The sequence below is a fragment of the Pseudophryne corroboree genome, chromosome 8 (genome assembly GCF_028390025.1).
Source record: "Pseudophryne corroboree isolate aPseCor3 chromosome 8, aPseCor3.hap2, whole genome shotgun sequence".
Taxonomy (NCBI): Eukaryota; Metazoa; Chordata; class Amphibia; order Anura; family Myobatrachidae; genus Pseudophryne; species Pseudophryne corroboree.
The window spans coordinates 70,258,321-70,277,594 of NC_086451.1; the positions used below are offsets into that span (position 1 = coordinate 70,258,321).

The following is a 19,274-nucleotide window of genomic DNA, read 5'->3' on the forward strand; positions in this document are numbered from 1 at the left end:
GGGGACTGTGATCACCCTGGCAGGGCTAAGTTCAATTACATCATCTTGTGTTGGTTCTTCTTTATGAGGTACATTTGTTTGTGCGTGATATATAACACCGTACGTACCTGTGGACACGACCTCACCTGACCCTCCGTTAGGGGGTTTGATTATTGCCTCTACCGATTTGGTCGCGTCCACCTGGATGTCTTGTAGGATGGCTACTGGAAACGGTGCCGACATTGTGCTGGTTTCACTTTCTCGCTGGTAATCCTGAGGGGAGTTTAACATGGGGTGCAACTTGCACAGGTTAACATTTGTAATTTTGACACTTTCATTTTTATAAACATTATTACATTTGTTACTTTCAGTCTTAATACAGTTACTAAGTGCATTTTTATCGTACACCATCGTGCCATTCTCTGCAGCCATAATCCTCTCCATTGCCATGTCTCTCTTCCCAAGATGAGAGTCAGATATGTAAGTTAAATTTCTTTGCATTTCACTTTCCTGTTGCCACAATTTTAAATAGTCATAATGTCTAATACGCCTTTTTGAAGATTTAATCAGGCAAACTCTTCTCCTTAAATTCTGTAATACTTCTGGGTTAAAACTACCTACCCGGGGAAACTTTTCCCCGTCATGCACAGTCATCCTTTCCCATTCATTGCACAACATTTCTGTGTGATGACCATATTTCTCACACATGATATACCTTGCCGACCCGATTGGTCGGTTTACCAAATCAACCTGAACCTCGGTTGATCGCCCCTTACCTGAACAACTGGCCCCCATCTTTGCAGGTGCTGCTTTCACTACCTCTGACTTCAAATCAGGGTCTTCGGCAACCCTTACAAAAACCAAGATGCTTGGGGTAAGGCTGCGGTGGGGGTTTTGCTTCGAAGTCCGCCCACTTAACTCCCGCCCACGCTGGCCAATACGGCGACCAAAGTTCCCAGAGGTTCCGTACCCAACCTAGGGCACCTAAGTACGTCTACTTGCTCGGGCGTGTGGGAGTGTCTTACCCTCCCCAGCAAGTATCAGTCGCTGGAATGTCCCTGAGTGATCAGGCTACTTCCCTTAAAATAAAAAAAAATTACACAAATCACGTTAACAATGTGCAAGTAGCGTTCTTCTGAATTCAAGACACGCTAATGCACACAATCACATGCGGTACAATCGTATCTGCACACAAGCAACTAATCTTATGTGCGGAACGATCAGTGGAATCGAAAATTTCGGCTGCGAATTCCTTCAGCAATGAGCTTCTTTGGCCTATATGGGTCTCGCACCAACCCTCTTTGGTTGTGCTCTCTACTTCTAGTCTGCTGTACCTGAACCTCCTGGTCCTTGACCTCCTGGTCTGTTATGTACAGCAGACTCTACTGCTCATTAATATGTCGAGACTAACAAGGGACGCCTCCCAAGCCACCCCGCGCTATCACTCTCGCTGGTGTACCTCTTTCTACTGGCCTATGGTTCCCACTTCCGTAATAAAAGAGAAATCTTATATATACACACTCTTACATTCGAACACTCTTATTTCTGTACAGAATTCCTTTCATTCAGTAATAGTCTAACCCAGAAGAATTGCAACAGAGAAAGTCTTTTTTTTTTTTTCTTTTAACTTTAAACTTTTGGATTTGAGATAGATTTGTGTTATTTTCGCGTTACTTCCTTATCGCCTATTAAAACAATACTATCGTGTGGTTTGTATTATGTGGGCGTATCCGTACGCTCCGTTGCGTAATATACGCTCCGTGCGTCGACCCTTGCGTTGCGTACGCCCTGCCCTTGTAAGGACACGTGTACGCAGACCAAGTACGTCCACAGTAACACACTACACGTTTATCAATGTGAATGATCTTTAACAGTAATCATTCACTGAACACCACCCAAATCTCCCTTGTATTTCTAGGCGAGACTGTGTGCGTGCCTTTTACAATTATTCCCTTAAATATTACTTTTTATCTTTTAACTATTAATAACAACAAATGTCTCAGCATGTTATCACTAGTGTGTGGCAATCAGGAGAATGAGGTACAGACAAATAATACTAAACAAGAAATACAGGTGTGTGTGCTTATGCGTTCGTTCGCAAAACAGAAACTAAACAGGTTTTAAAAGACAATAACGTACTGTTCCTACCTTCCGGTTCCGGATTCCTTCAGCACTCCTTACTAAGCGAAGCAGACGCTTATCTGGTCAGCACTACGAGGAATATTACCTCCCGCCCTTTGCTGACCGATAATGTCTGCTGAAATTACCTAGTGCAGATATGTGAAGAGCGGGCGAGTCCCCAATTGATAAAGCCTACTGATATATCCTATATTAAACACGCTAAAGGTTAAGAGACTCAGTACGCTATTGGAGTATGTGGTACCGTAAGGGTACGCACTTAGCGTAGCGGACGCTTAGCCGTGGACGAGACGCACGAGACGCACGTTCGCTCACGGCTTAATGCGTAGAGGCAAGCACGCTATAGGCTGCCGACTAACGTAACGATACGCTATCAGCGTAGCGGACGCTCGAGACCACGAGGAGATCACAAGCGGCGCTGACGCTCACAGAGTTAAACCTTTATAACTATACCATAAATATTGTACTTATACTGTAAACCTTTGTGCAGTGTTAGGGTGTAAATGCAACACAGTGTAACCTTGTTAGTTTAAAAGCTGTATGAGCGTATGTGACGCTCTGAGAACACTTAGCAATATAATAAACACTCAAATACCGGTCTAAGGGTCTAACACCTTTTAAGGGAGAGAATGAACGTTCAATTGCAAAAGAATACACATTACAACTTATACACTACCAAACTAACATAAAATACCTAACCGAATTACTACACGTTAAAATACAATAGCGGCACAATTACATTTAAGGGGAAAGAGAGAGAAAAATGGCTTACAACAAAATAGGAGATAAATATGGTTGCAGAGAACTTACGCACAAGGGGAAACAATCGCATGCGCCTTTCTGGATATCCAGCTCCCGATTATCAGTGATGAGAACCGTTGAGAAGAGTAGAGTGCTGGCCCAGGTCGGCTTGTCTTTATATACACTTACACACAGTACAGTACAATGGTCCCTACATTCTTATTGTTCATTGGACACAGGAATCCGTCTCCGCATTATAACAAAAGGTCATAGGTTGGTTCATACAGGTGGGCTGTGACTATTTCAAACTGCTCAAGTGGGAGGGAAACTCAGGTTTCCCGCCGCATGGGTAATAAACTGCAAATATAGCAAATGTCCATAAACTTCTTATGGCCATAACTATACGCACGAGCGATTAATCCGTTTCTAACCAACACCGGAATATTGCTAATTTAATACTCTTCCGATGGATACTAAACACCACTGTGTCACCCCTGTCTGACCCTTCGTATCAAACAAAGAGGGATCTCCTTGTCTCTGAACATACTACATTAACTAAACTTTCAGATTCTATCAAAGGGACCATAATCTACAAAATACATTATATGACTAAAATATGTAACGATCGAGTCGCTCGCTAGACGCACACAAACTCTACCGTAAATGCGCATATCGTGCGCCTGCGAGTGCACGCGACTGCGAGTATACGCACGCACGGGAGGGCTCATGCACGTGCAGCGGGCACACGCATGAGGTGCATATATGGCAATGTGCAGCGTGATATTTTTCTGACTTTGACAACACATAAATCACATACCTTTATACCTCCACTGATCCGTCCATGTCTCCCGCCGTCCGCGCGCCACGCTCAATGAGATTACGTCATCACGCTGCACCCGGACACCAGCAGTACGGAGGGACCAGAGCACCACAATTGTACAAAGTGCAAAGTGCTAAATCACAAAAACGAAAAAAAGAAACATTAAAATTACACATATCCAAAAGGTAACAATGTAGCGTCCTGCCTGCAACAGTGTAATACTATAGTAACAATATGAAAGCACACTGCCAAAGAACTTTCACAGGCAATTACACATTTAAGATAATATCTACAACAATGACCAACAGATACTAATGAAACCAAAGTACATCTCCCTTAACTATATAGGTATAACCCTATTGCCCTATAAAAAGCATGATAATCCTAACTGCTCGTTTAAACCACGGGGGGACAATGTATCCAGTAGAAAAATCCACTTAGATTCTGCTTGCAATAACCGAAGACCACGATCGCCCCCCCCCCCCCCGTTTTAGCGGGGAGATGTGGTCAATTATACGATGGCGTAAGGTCGCTAGAGAGTGTCGGGCTTCAACAAAGTGTCTGGGGACTGGTAAATCACTCTTCCCTGACAATAAGGCGGCCCTTATCGATGAACGGTGATTAGCCATACGTTCTTTAAACGTACTTTCAGTTTTGCCCACGTAGTGAAGACCACATGGGCAACTGAGAAGGTAAATGACAAATTTCGTGCTGCAAGTGACTTCTATGTCGAATATTAAATATTTTTCCGGTGTAAGGGTGATGGAATGTAGCGCCTGCAATCATGTGGCTGCACGTAGTGCAGCCAAGGCATTTGAAGCAGCCCTTGCGCTGCTGATTCAAAAAAGACTTGCTTTGTATATCCACTGGAGGTGAAAATTGTAAATCCGATTTAACCACATAATCGCGGATATTTCTACCTCTCTTGTAGGCAGGCATTATTCGTTGATCACGTAAACTGGAGAGAGCGGGGTCAGATTGAATGACCGGCCAGAATGCTTTAGTAACCTTGTTGATTCTAGTACTAGCAGTATTATATTTATTAACCCAAACAAATTTAGAATGACTTTTCCTAATTGAAGGGATCAGAGATTCAGATCTAGGAATTTTGAGTACCCGATTCTTGGTACGTACCAACTCTCTAGGACAGTATCCCCTATTCTTAAACTTGTTAACCATGTCATCAAGAGCTTTCTCTACCTCTGTCTCATCACTAATGATTCTACGAACTCGAAGCATCTGGGAAAATGGAAGGCCTCTCTTCAGAGGTTCTGGGTGATGGCTGGTAGCTAGCAGAATGTTATTTCTGTCTGTAGGTTTACAAAACAACTGAGTTTGAATCTGATTATCAATGAGACTAATTTCGACATCTAAAAAATTAACACTAGATGTACTGATGGTATAAGTGAATTTTACTGGCGAATCAGTTTCATTATGTACATTAATCAAAGACTCCAGTTGCTCCTTTGAGCCCATCCAAAAGAGCAACAAGTCGTCAATGTATCTAAGATACAGTAATACATTCGACTTAACCTCATCTTTTGAAAAAAATAAATCTTCCTCTACGCCAAACATAAAACAATTGGCGAGGGACGGAGACACATTGCTCCCCATGGCACAGCCCTGACGCTGTACATAATAGGCGTTGTTAAACGTAAAATAGTTGCGTTCCAACGTGAGACGCAATAAGCGAACAAACAGTTCAACACTTGGCCCTTTGTACAAGGGATGATTGTCAATCACCGATTGTACAGCAGTTAGGCCATCGCCATGGGGAAAGCAAGTATAAAGGCTCTTAACGTTACTAACAAACAACCTGGGGGAACCGTTGGAATTTCTGCCAGTCTAATCAAGAGTGAAGTAGTATCCTTTAAATAATGATCATGAGTCTGGACACATGGTTGTAAGAAAAAATCAAGATACATAGAGATTTTTTGAAATAATGATCCCCTTGCAGAAATGATGGGACGTGCTGGAGGGGCATATCTATCTTTATGTATCTTGGGAATTGAATACAACAGTGGTGTAATAGGATAAGTAACCATTAAAGCATCACACACATCGGCCGACATATCACCATCAAGAACAGCTCTATGCAAAATAGCATCTAATTCCTTCTTATATGTCGACGTGGGGTCAGATTTCAGAATGACATAGGTGGAGCGGTCACTAAGTTGACGATTAAGTTCAAATACATAGTCTGCTGTATTTTGCACGACTATGGCTCCACCCTTGTCTGCCGGTCTGAACACCACGTCATCATATTTGCTAAGAGATAACAACGCCTGCCATTCGTCCTTAGATAAATTGCTAAACTGATCTTTAGAGGGAGTAGACATGCTATCAATACTCATGTCTAACGTACGACAAAAGGACTTAATGGCTGCATTAGACGAACATGGATCAAACACCGATTTCTTATGCAGAGAGCTGGGTAATGGATCATTAATCTCAGTCACTTTTGCAGATGAATTAAAATATTCTTTAAGACGTAACTGTCTGCTTAATTTGTAACGTTCAATTTTCCATTCAAACGGTTCAAACCGCTGTGTAGGGACAAAGTTCAAACTTCTAGACAGTACCTTATTTTCACTAGGGGTAAGAACACGATCTGAAATATTAATGATCAGTTCCTCTTCTGTACTGGAGGACGTCCTCCGCCACGACCTTTGGTTTTGGCCCCCCCTCCTCGTGTACCTCCGCTTGGGTCGGATATTTGGGCTCTTGTCCGAACCCCTAAAGGGTGACGACCAGAGATGTTCCCACGCTCATTTTCACTAGCCGAAGCCGTGCCATCAGTTGATGTATCAGTGTCAAATTGGCCTCTATTGTATCGGTTGGGCATACGTTTCCTGGGGGCCCTTGAGTAGGGGGTGGTGCCTGATATCCAGGGATATACCTGTTTCTTGGCGTAGTCTTGATTAACTTTCTCCAATTTAAGGCGTTTGTATTGCACTAGGTCTTTACGATATTTGTCGACCTGTGTCGATAGCTGTTCAAGCCAATTGGAAGTAGTATCAGCCAATAACGTTTGTTTGTGGGTGGTTTCATACTCATCAATTTGGGACCTGATAGTAGTTAACTCCTTGACCTCCTCTATTACCAACAGGATGAGGTCATAGGAACATTTGTTCAGGATGGCTATCCATTTCTTACAGAAAGTGGCATTAAGCCTGCCAATAGTTGGAATGTTCTTTATCCGGAACCCACGTGGTATTTTGCCCTCCCGGTGATAATCAGACAGTGTCACCCCGTGATAATAATAATCTTGTTCACGCTTTTTGAGCTTCAATAGCTCCCTATATAGATTGATGTTTTCAATATTCCCCCCAGTTACTGATAAATTGTCTTTAAAGCGGATATTAACAGCATCGTTGTCCGAATAACTGAAAGTCTCTCCTGGGGTCAAATCAAACCCTGCTAATAGTGCATCTGCATCAGTGTCGGCAACTGTCGACATAACTTGGCAGGAACAGGGCAACCCACAATGCTGGTATGTGTAGCAAATGTCCCACGTGCACACCCAAACTGTGATCCCAGTGTGCAAATAAAAGATGCTGTAGCAAGCACCTAATACAACCTGATGCCAGTAGAATACAACGGAGGGTGCCTTCAAAGAACGGTTTATCCGAGGATCAATCGTTTGTATACAAAAGCAGTCAAGCGGCACTCCTTCCCAAATTAGACACGCCGTAACAGCCGGTACCTTCCATAAAGAACCTTGCACGGTTCCCCACACATGTAAAGAAATGATCCGGCGGCACTCACGGCAAGAAAGACACAAAGCAGCTCCAATAAGCCAACGTTTCAATGTTATTTCATCAACATTTTCATCAGGGCATAATACAATACACATAAATCACATACCTTTATACCTCCACTGATCCGTCCATGTCTCCCGCCGTCCGCGCGCCACGCTCAATGAGATTACGTCATCACGCTGCGCCCGGACACCAGCAGTACGGAGGGACCAGAGCACCACAATTGTACAAAGTGCAAAGTGCTAAATCGAATATTAAATTTTTTTTCGGTGTAAGGGTGATGGAATGTAGCGCCTGCAATCATGTGGCTGCACTGTCGCTACATTGTTACCTTTTGGATATGTGTAATTTTAATGTTTGTTTTTTTCGTTTTTGTGATTTAGCACTTTGCACTTTGTACAATTGTGGTGCTCTGGTCCCTCCGTACTGCTGGTGTCCGGGCGCAGCGTGATGACGTAATCTCATTGAGCGTGGCGCGCGGACGGCGGGAGACATGGACGGATCAGTGGAGGTATAAAGGTATGTGATTTATGTGTATTGTATTATGCTCTGATGAAAATGTTGATGAAATAACATTGAAACGTTGGCTTATTGGAGCTGCTTTGTGTCTTTCTTGCCGTGAGTGCCGCCGGATAATTTCTTTACATGTGTGGGGAACCGTGCAAGGTTCTTTATGGAAGGTACCGGCTGTTACGGCGTGTCTAATTTGGGAAGGAGTGCCGCTTGACTGCTTTTATATATATATATATATATATATATATATATATACATACCTGTAGAGGGACATGGGAGTGCATGTGCGTTTATGCATTTTTATATGTTGTTCTCCATCAGCTTAATGCTTAGCATAGATCCCCTTTCAGTTCTGAGAACACTGTGCATGGAGTGGGCCCCAAAACTAGTATATAATGCCTTTCATTTTTTTACGCAGGACAACGCACAATTGGTGTTATAACTAAGCTAGACCTGATGGATGAAGGGACCGATGCCAGAGATGTCTTGGAAAATAAACTGTTACCCCTGAGAAGAGGTGAGAACCCACTACAAATGCCTTACCAAGGGAACCATGCATCTTTAAGCTCTTGCAGAATTATGGGGGAGATGTACTAAGCAGTGATAAAAGTGGAGAAGTGAGCCAGTGGAGAAGTTGCCCATGGCAACCAATCAGTATTGACGTAACATTTATAATTTGCATACTATAAAAGTATACAGAGCAGCTGATTGGTTGCCATGGGCACTAGCTCACTTCTCCACTTTTATCACTGCTTAGTACATGTCCCCCTATGTCTCCTGTTAGCTAACTTGCAATGGGATCAGAGTGAAAAAAATGTAAATAATTCATATCTGAGGAGACAAGTTACCCATATCTGGGGTGGGTTGTAATGAAGTCCAAGTTTGGAGGACTTAAAGTGGCGCATCGTTCATCGCTGGTGCCTCCACACTGAAAGATATGAACGGTATCTCATTCAATAATGAACGAGATCATTCATTTCTTTCAGTATTATCGCCCAGTGTGTAGGGCGCATTAAGCTATACGCCCATGGACATGCCCACAAGATAGAACAGTTCTTTTTTTTAAAACAATTTTCTTTCATTTGTCCAGAAGCAAAATTAAAATACAATGGTAATCACAGTACCCGCAAAATATAATTGTACAAACATGAAAGAGAAAATAATAGATGAATAAAACAAGGAAGACAGTTATGTGTGATCGCATTGTGTAAGCCAGAGCTCACACCACAAAACACCCATTTCACAGTGTCACAGCAACGCGGCCTAGCGTGCGCTCAGATATCCCAACGCAGGTGGGCAGTCGTGACGTGGGTTTGACTCAGGCTGCCACCACACAGAGTATTGGAATAGCACTCTTGCCATCACCAGACACTTAAATCACACTTTAAAATGAGCCTCTCCAGGTACGTGAATTCATAGAGCACAGGGATAACGCTGAATCATTTTTAGGCTTTATTGAGAAAATATCTCCAGGGTTAAGTTACAAATAAAAACAGGTAAATAATCAAGACATAAGGCTGGATGTAAAAGGGTGCGATTTTTTAGGTGTCTAAAAAATCGCACCAAATCGCACGTTTGTAATTTGCTATTTTTGACCAAAGATCGCAAATATAATAGGGTGCGAATTTTAAGGTTAAAACGAAATTTGCATGTGATTATTTCTGGTTTTCAGTAAAGGAAACATACGATTTTTAGTAATAAAAACATGTGAATTTTAGGTCATGTTTTTATAACTTACTCAGAAGCATGCACAGATCACTAAAATCCGTGCATGCTTCTGTCTGTAAAAGTAAAGAAAGTGGTTAAAAAAAAAAAATGATGTGCAGGTCCCCCCCCAAGAGCATTACCAGCCTCGGGCTCTTTCAGCCGGTCCTGGTTGCAAAATTACAGGTGGAAAATTGATTGGGGGGCTCCCCGTATTTAAACAACCAGCACCAGACTCTTGGACCGGTCCTGGTTCCAAAAATATGGGGGACAAAAGAAGTAGGAGTTCTCCGTATATTTTAAACGAGGGAGGTGAAGCCGCAGCCGGGGGACACTTTTATATAGGTCCCTGCGGCCAAAGCATCACTCTCCCCAACTAGTCACCCCTGGCCGGGGTTCCCTGGGGGAGTGAGGACCCCTAAAATAAAGCCTCCCCCCCTCCAGGCACCCAAGGGCCAGAGATAAAGCCCAAGGCTGTCTCCCCCATCCCTGGGCGGTGGATAGAGGGCTGATAGCCTTTAAAAGTGTAAAAAATAGAATATTGTCTTTTGCTGTGGAACTACAAGTCCCAGCAAGCGCCCCCGCATGCTTGTACTTGGAGAACCAAGTACCTGTAGTTCTACAACAAAAGAAATATAATAATAATAAACACACACACACACCTTGACAGTAAAACTTTAATAAAACATACGTGTACACTCACACTCACATACATACACACACTTACACATACTTACCTAAATCCAACTTAGCCATTCACGTCCACTTGTCTCGTATCATCCACGATCGCTGTAAATAAAAATAAAATACTCACCTACCCCATGTGTCTAGTCCTTTTCTTTCCAGTAGGCATGCAGGGGTTAAAAAAAATAAAACACAAAAATCCCGGACTCTCGAACTAAAGGGGATCAATGTTTACACATGGATCCCCTTTACGCGAATGGCGGGACCACCCATGACTCCTGTCACTTCAGGAAACACCAGCCAATCAGGGAGCGCCATGTCATAGTGCTCTCCTGATTGGCTGGCGGGTCCAGGCCTGTCAGTCATGCGGAGCCCATAGTGTATAATGGAGGAGCGCACTCGAGGGACCGTTTTTTTTGCGTTTTATTTTTTTGTCCTGCAGTACTGGCACCACGCATTTACCTGGGGGGAAGTTTTAGCTGCTGGTGCGGGCGCTGAGTGCCATACACCCAGTCTACCTGCAGTAGCTGTGGCCAATCAGGACCCACCTTGGGCAGCGTTCTCAAGTATGCTGAATACACTTGTGACACGTCTTGCGCCCCCTGTGGGACCTCCTGTGCCATTGCAGCCACATATTGCCCCTGTAGTTAATCCGCCCTGAACGGATACTCTGTCTACCCAATTACAACAATTAAATCAATCTTTGGTTAGACAAAAGTCTACTCCACGCCCCTCTGGGGCCAAGGGGTCATCTAAATGGATCGTTTCTTCCTCACAGTCCACTAATATTTCGGATAATTCTTCTGGTGAGAATGGGGAATATACTGATCCGTCAGACACTGATACAGTTGCTTCTGATGAGGAATCTGCAACCCAGGTTGATGTTCCTGACCTGGTGGCGGCTATTAAGTTAATTTTTCAAATAGATGATGACATTGAGCCTACTACTGCTTCTAAGAAACCTGATAAGTTTAAACGTCAGAAGGTTGCTAAGGTAGTCTTACCACATTCTGACCACTTAATTGACATACGTCAGGATTCCTGGTCGTCGCCAGGAAATACATTTTCCCTGTCTAAAATTATGTTAGCTTGTTATCCTATCCCTGCGGAGTTGAGTGGGAAACTCCACTGGCAGTGGACTCTCATGTCGCCCGTCTTGTGGTGTCATCTACTCTGCCTGTCACCTCACTGAAGGAACCGACGGATAAGCGAGTGGAGGGATGCCTGAAGTCTATTTACTCCCTTAGTGGCGTTGTACATAGACCTACTATGGCAGCTTCATGTGCTGCGAAAGGCATTGAAGCATGGGTTCAGGCAATTGAGGAGGAGCTGCCTCAGGATTTTTCTGACACTGCCAGACAATATCTGTCTTATATTACCACTGTATTCAGGAGGCGGCCTTTGATGTAGGTGTAATGGCATCCAAGGCGTCTACTACGTCCATCCTGGCTAGTCGAACTATGTGGTTGAGGTCCTGGAAGGTGGACCTGGACTCCAAAAAGACCTTGGAGGTTCTCCCTTTTAAGGGATACATCCTATTTGGGGAGGATCTGAACAAGATTGTAACTGACTTGGCTACTGCCAAGACTGCGTGTCTCCAAAATACTTATCCTTCTGTGCAGAAGGCTAAGAGTACCACCTTTCGTTTCTTTGGACCTCCAGAAAAAGCAAAGGGTCAGGTGTATCCTCGACAGGCTTGTGCTTCCAAAACCACTAAACCTAAATCGAAACAATCCTGGGCCGCCCGTCAGCCTGCTTCCAAACAAGACAAGCCTGCTGCATGACGGGGCGGGCCTCCCTCTGGGGGACCCCAGGGTGGAGACTGACTTGTGCAGTTCGCCCAGGCCTGGTTAAAGACCACTTTGGATGCCTGGGTGCGGGAAGTTGTCTCTCACGGGTACGTAATCTCTTTCAAGAGACGTCCCCCTCGCCAGATTTGCACAGCGGTTATCCCTGCGGATCTGTTGAATGCGCAAGCTCTACACTTGGTTGTATAAACCCTCCTGGATACAGGAGTGGTGGTGCCGGTACCCCTGTCTCAGAGAGGCAGGGGATACTATTCGACCCTGTTTCTAGTTCCGAAGCCAAATGTGTCCTTCTGGTCTATACTCAACCTCAAATCATTGAACAGGTTTGTGAGAGTATCCAAATTCCGTATGGAAACTCTTGGCTCTATAAGGCTGGCAATGGAACCCGAAGACTATATGGTATCCCTGGACATACAGGATGCTTACCTGCACATACCTATTGCCATGTCGCATCGGCAATATCTGCGGTTTGCTATTGGCAACCTACATTATCAATTCCAGGCACTGCCTTTTGGATTGGCCACGACCCCTCGGATCTTCACCAAGGTCATGGCTGTGATGATGGCTCTGCTCCGCCGTCGGGGAATCAGGATCCTGCCGTATCTAGACGACTTGCTGATCCGGGCGAACTCCCAAGAGATTCTCCTCAGTCATCTGGAACTGATGGTCCAATTCCTACAAGCCCATGGGTGGCTCATCAACTGGAAAACGTCCTCGCTGGTCCCTGCTCGGAGCATGGTGCACCTGGGGGCACTCCTGGACACACACAACCAACGATTCTTTTTGTCTCCAGAGAAAGTCCTGAAACTTCAGGACAGGATCAGATGTTTCCTCTCTCGCCCAAGAGTGTCGATACACTCAGCGATGCAAGTACTAGGCCTCATAGTGTCGGTTTTTGACATGGTAGAGTACGCTCAATTTCATTCTCGCCCTCTGCAGAGGTTAATCCTTTCCAAGTGGGACGTCCTACCTCATCGGATCAGGTCTCAAATTATCTCCTTGACTCCGGAGGTTCATCTGTCACTGAGCTGGTGGCTACAGGACCAAGAGTAGAGCAGGGGCCGTCCCTTCTGGATCGCCAACTGGGTCCTCCTGACAACGGATGCCATTCTGCAGGTTTGGGGTGCGGTGTTGGAGCAACACTCTCCAGGGGCGGTGGACCAGGGAGGAATCTTTCCTCCCAATAAACATTCTGGAATTGAGGGCATTGTTCAATGCGTTGACACTGGCCCTGCCTCTAGTACATAACAGACCTGTTCAAGTACAATCAGACAACGCCACCATGGTGGCGTACATAAATCAAGGCGGCACTCGAAGCCGCATGGCAATGCTGGAAGTATCAAAGATCCTCCGTTGGGCGGAACGCCATCTGCCAGCAATTTTCCAGTCCTCAACTGGGAAGCGCATTTCCTCAGTCGTCAGGACGTTCACCCCGGAGAGTGGAGTCTTCATCCGGAAGTCTTCAACTCCTAGTGCACAAGTGGGGCCTACCAGATGTAGACCTGATGGTGTCTCGACACAATCACAAGGTTCCGGTCTTCGGATCAAGGACAAAGGATCCTCAAGCAGCGTTCATGGACGCATTGGCAATTCCATGGAACTTTTGGCTGCCATACGTCTTTCTTCCAGTGTCACTCCTGCCCAGGGTACTGCGGAAGTACAAGCAAGAAAGAGGAATATTACTTCTAGTGGCTCCAGCGTGGCCCAGATGGCATTGGTTCTCAGACCGGCATGGTCTCTCGATAGAGCGTCCTCTTCTACTTACTTAACGCCCAGACCTCCTCGTTCAGGGCCCTTGTGTCTACCCGGACCTGGCCAGACTGGCTTTGACAGCGTGGCTCTTGAAGCTTCACTCCTGAGGGCCAAGGCGGGTTATTCAAACTATGTCGAAAGCCCATAAACCGGCTTCTGCATGGATTTATCATAGGGTCTGGAATTCTTACTTCACCTGGTGTGCTGGTAAGAAGTATGATGTATATACTTTCAAAACTTTCAGACTTTTGACTTTTCTGCAAAAGGGCCTGGACTTAGGCCTTCGTCTGGCCTCCCTCAAGGTTCATATTTCTGCCTTGTCGGTGTGGTTTCAGAAAAAAATTGCATCTCTTACTGCCGTTCATACTTTCACTCGGGGTGTTATACGGATTCAGCCTCCCTATGTCCTTCCTGTGGATCCATAGGCTCTGTCTGTTGTTTTGAATGCCCTACAAGAGTCTCCATTTGAACCTCTTGAGTCTGTGGACCTTAAATACCTTACACTTAAGGTCGTGTTTCTGCTGGTTATTTCCTCTGCTAGGAGGGTGTCAGACTTAGGCGCTTTGTCCTGTCGTCCACCCTTTCTGATTTCTCTGACGTCCTAGTGGATGCTGGGACTCCGTAAGGACCATGGGGAATAGCGGCTCCGCAGGAGACAGGGCACAAGAATAAAAGCTTTAGGATCAGGTGGTGTGCACTGGCTCCTCCCCCTATGACCCTCCTCCAAGCCTCAGTTAGATTTTTGTGCCCGAACGAGAAGGGTGCATGCTAGGTGGCTCTCCTGAGCTGCTTAGAATAAAAGTGTATTTTAGGTTTTTTATTTTCAGTGAGTCCTGCTGGCAACAGGCTCACTGCATCGTGGGACTAAGGGGAGAAGAAACGGACTCACCTGCGTGCAGAGTGGATTGGGTTTCTTAGGCTACTGGACATTAGCTCCAGAGGGACGATCACAGGTTCAGCCTGGATGGGTCCCGGAGCCGCGCCGCCGGCCCCCTTACAGAGCCAGAAGAGCGAAGAGGTCCGGTGAAATCGGCGGCAGAAGACGATCCTGTCTTCAGACTAAGGTAGCGCACAGCACCGCAGCTGTGCGCCATTGCTCTCAGCACACTTCACACTCCGGTCACTGAGGGTGCAGGGCGCTGGGGGGGAGCGCTCTGAGACGCAATATAACAGATGATACCTTAGGTTGGCAAAAGAATACATCACATATAGCTCTTGGGCTATATGGATGTATTTTAACCCCTGCCATTTTTACAGAAAAGAGCGGGAGATAAGGACGTCGTGAAGGGGCGGAGCCTATCTCCTCAGCACACAAGCGCCATTTTCCCTCACAGCTCCGCTGGAAGGACGGCTCCCTGACTCTCCCCTGCAGACTTGCTACAGAATCAGGGTAAAAAAGAGAAGGGGGGGCACTATTGGCAGCTAAAAATTATATAAACAGCAGCTATAAGGGAATAACACTTATATAAGGTTATTCCTGTATATATATATAGCGCTTGGTGTGTGCTGGCAGACTCTCCCTCTGTCTCTCCAAAGGGCTTGTGGGGTCCTGTCCTCTATCAGAGCATTCCCGGTGTGTGTGCTGTGTGTCGGTACGTGTGTGTCGACATGTATGAGGAGGAAAATGATGTGGAGGCGGAGCAATTGCCTGGGTTAGTGATGTCACCCCCTAGGGAGTCGACACCTGACTGGATGATCGTATTTAAAGAATTAAGTGATAATGTCAGCACTTTGCAAAGAACGGTTGATGACATGAGACAGCCGGCAAATCAATTAGTGCCTGTCCAGGCGTCTCAGACACCGTCAGGGGCCCTAAAACGCCCGTTACCTCAGTGGGTCGACACAGACCCAGACACAGATACTGAGTCTAGTGTCGACGGTGAGGAGACAAACGTAATGTCCAGTAGGGCCACACGTTACATGATCACGGCAATAAAGGAGGCATTGAACATTTCTGACACTACAAGTACCACAAAGAAGGGTATTATGTGGGGTGTGAAAAAACTACCAATAGTTTTCCCTGAGTCAGATGAGTTAAATGAGGTGTGTGAAAAAGCGTGGGTTTCCCCCGAAAAAAAACCTGCTAATTTCTAAAAAATTATTGGCACTATATCCTTTCCCGTCAGAGGTTAGGACGCGTTGGGAAACACCCCCTAGGGTAGATAAGGCGCTCACACGTTTATCTAAACAAGTAGCGTTACCGTCTCCTGATACGGCCACCCTCAAAGAACCAGCAGATAGAAGGCTGGAAAATATTCTTAAAAGTATATACACACATACTGGTGTTATACTGCGACCAGCAATCGCTTCAGCCTGGATGTGCAGTGCTGGAGTCGCGTGGTCGGATTCCCTGACTGAAAATATTGATACCCTGGATAGGGACAATATACTGTTAACTATAGAGCATTTGAAGGATGCATTACTATATATGCGTGATGCACAGAGGGATATTTGCACCCTGGCATCAAGAGTAAGTGCTATGTCCATTTCTGCCAGAAGAGCGTTATGGACGCGACAGTGGTCAGGCGATGCGGATTCCAAACGACATATGGAAGTATTGCCGTATAAAGGGGAGGAGTTATTTGGGGCTGGTCTATCGGACCTGGTGGCCACGGCAACGGCTGGAAAATCCACCTTTTTACCCCAGGTCACTTCACATCAGCAGAAAAAGACACCGTCTTTTCAAACTCAGTCCTTTCGTTCCCATAAGTACAAGCGAGCTAAAGGCCATTCCTTCCTGCCCCGGGGCAGAGGAAGGGGAAAAAGACTGCACCATGCAGCCGCTTCCCAGGAGCAGAAGCCCTCCCCTGCTTCTGCCAAGTCTTCAGCATGACGCTGGGGCTTTACAAGCAGACTCAGACATGGTGGGGGCCCGTCTCAAGAATTTCAACGCGCAGTGGGCTCACTCGCAAGTGGACCCCTGGATTCTACAGGTAGTATCGCAGGGGTACAAACTGGAATTCGAGGCGTTTCCCCCTCGCCGGTTCCTGAAGTCTGCTCTACCAAAGTCTCCCTCCGACAGGGAGGCAGTTTTGGAAGCCATTCACAAGCTGTATTCCCAGCAGGTGATAATCAAGGTACCCCTCCTACAACAGGGAAAGGGGTATTATTCCACGCTGTTTGTGGTACCGAAGCCGGACGGCTCGGTGAGACCAATTTTAAATCTGAAATCCTTGAACACTTATATAAAGAGGTTCAAATTCAAGATGGAATCACTCAGAGCGGTGATAGCAAACCTGGAAGAAGGGGACTATATGGTGTCTCTGGACATCAAGGATGCTTATCTCCACGTCCCAATCTACCCGTCTCACCAAGGGTACCTCAGGTTTGTAGTACAAGACTGTCATTATCAGTTTCAGACGCTGCCGTTTGGGTTGTCCACGGCACCTCGGGTCTTTACCAAGGTAATGGCCGAAATGATGATTCTTCTTCGAAGAAAAGGCATCTTAATTATCCCTTACTTGGACGATCTCCTGATAAGGGCAAGGTCCAGGGAACAGTTAGAAGTCGGAGTAGCACTATCTCAGGTAGTGTTACGTCAGCACGGGTGGATCCTAAATATTCCAAAATCGCAGCTGATTCCAACGACACGTCTACTGTTCCTAGGAATGATTCTGGACACAGTCCAGAAAAAGGTGTTTCTCCCGGAGGAGAAGGCCAGGGAGTTATCCGAGCTAGTCAGGAACCTCCTAAAACCAGGCCAGGTGTCAGTGCATCAGTGCACGAGGGTCCTGGGAAAAATGGTGGCTTCTTACGAAGCGATTCCATTCGGAAGATTCCATGCAAGAACTTTTCAGTGGGATCTACTGGACACATGGTCCGGATCGCATCTTCAGATGCATCAGCGGATAACCCTGTCGCCAAGGACAAGGGTGTCTCTTCTGTGGTGGCTGCAGAGTGCTCATCTTCTAGAGGGCCGCAGATTTGGCATTCAGGATTGGATCCTGGTGACCACGGATGCAAGCCTGAGAGGCTGGGGAGCAGTCACACAGGGAAGAAATTTCCAGGGCTTGTGGTCAAGCATGGAAGCATCTCTTCATATAAACATTCTGGAACTAAGGGCCATTTACAATGCCCTAAGTCAAGCGAAACCCCTGCTTCAGGGTCAGGCGGTATTGATCCAATCGGACAACATCACGTCAGTCGCCCACGTAAACAGACAGGGCGGCACGAGAAGCAGGAGGGCAATGGCAGAAGCTGCAAGGATTCTTCGCTGGGCGGAAAATCATGTGATAGCACTGTCAGCAGTGTTCATTCCGGGAGTGGACAACTGGGAAGCAGACTTCCTCAGCAGACACGACCTCCACCCGGGAGAGTGGGGACTTCACCCAGAAGTCTTCCACCTGATAGTAAACCGTTGGGAAGAACCAAAGGTGGACATGATGGCGTCCCGTCTAAACAAAAAACTAGACAGATATTGCGCCAGGTCAAGGGACCCTCAGGCAATAGCGGTGGACGCCCTGGTAACGCCGTGGGTGTACCAGTCAGTGTATGTGTTCCCTCCTCTGCCTCTCATACCAAAGGTACTGAGAATCATAAGAAGGAGAGGAGTAAGAACTATACTCGTGGTTCCGGATTGGCCAAGAAGGACTTGGTACCCGGAACTTCAAGAGATGCTCACGGACGATCCGTGGCCTCTACCTCTGAGAAAAGACCTGCTCCAGCAGGGGCCTTGTCTGTTCCAAGACTTACCGCGGCTGCGTTTGACGGCATGGCGGTTGAACGCCGGATCCTGAGGGAAAAAGGCATTCCAGATGAAGTCATCCCTACCCTGGTCAAGGCCAGGAAGGACGTAACCGCAAAACATTATCACCGCATTTGGCGAAAATATGTTGCGTGGTGTGAGGCCAAGAAGGCCCCTACAGAGGAATTTCAACTGGGTCGTTTCCTCCATTTCCTACAAACAGGACTATCTATGGGCCTAAAATTAGGGTCCATTAAGGTTCAAATTTCGGCCCTGTCGATTTTCTTCCAGAAAGAACTGGCTTCAATGCCTGAAGTTCAGACATTTGTAAAAGGGGTACTGCATATACAGCCTCCTTTTGTGCCTCCAGTGGCACCTTGGGATCTCAATGTTGTGTTGAGTTTTCTAAAGTCACATTCGTTTGAACCACTCACCACTGTGGACTTCAAATATCTCACATGGAAGGTGACGATGCTGTTAGCCCTGGCTTCAGCCAGGCGTGTGTCAGAATTGGCGGCTTTATCATATAAAAGTCCTAGGGCAGAATTGAGGACTCGTCCTCAATTTCTACCTAAGGTGGTTTCTGCATTTCACATGAACCAACCTATCGTGGTACCTGCGGCTACTAGGGACTTGGAGGACTCCAAGTTGCTTGACGTTGTCAGGGCCCTGAAAATATATGTTTCCAG

General features: G+C 46.2%; 1 protein-coding gene across 9 annotated transcripts in view; it reads left to right on the top strand.

The window, feature by feature from the left end:
• The window catches only part of DNM1 (dynamin 1), a 265,735-nt gene that overhangs the window by 90,001 nt on the left and 156,460 nt on the right, over nucleotides 1–19,274 (top strand). For all 9 annotated transcript variants that reach the window (XM_063936607.1, XM_063936606.1, XM_063936608.1 and 6 more), the window contains exon 5: nucleotides 8,372–8,470. In XM_063936607.1, coding sequence (XP_063792677.1) covers nucleotides 8,372–8,470 — 99 coding nt within the window. The remainder of the gene's footprint in view (nucleotides 1–8,371; nucleotides 8,471–19,274) is intronic.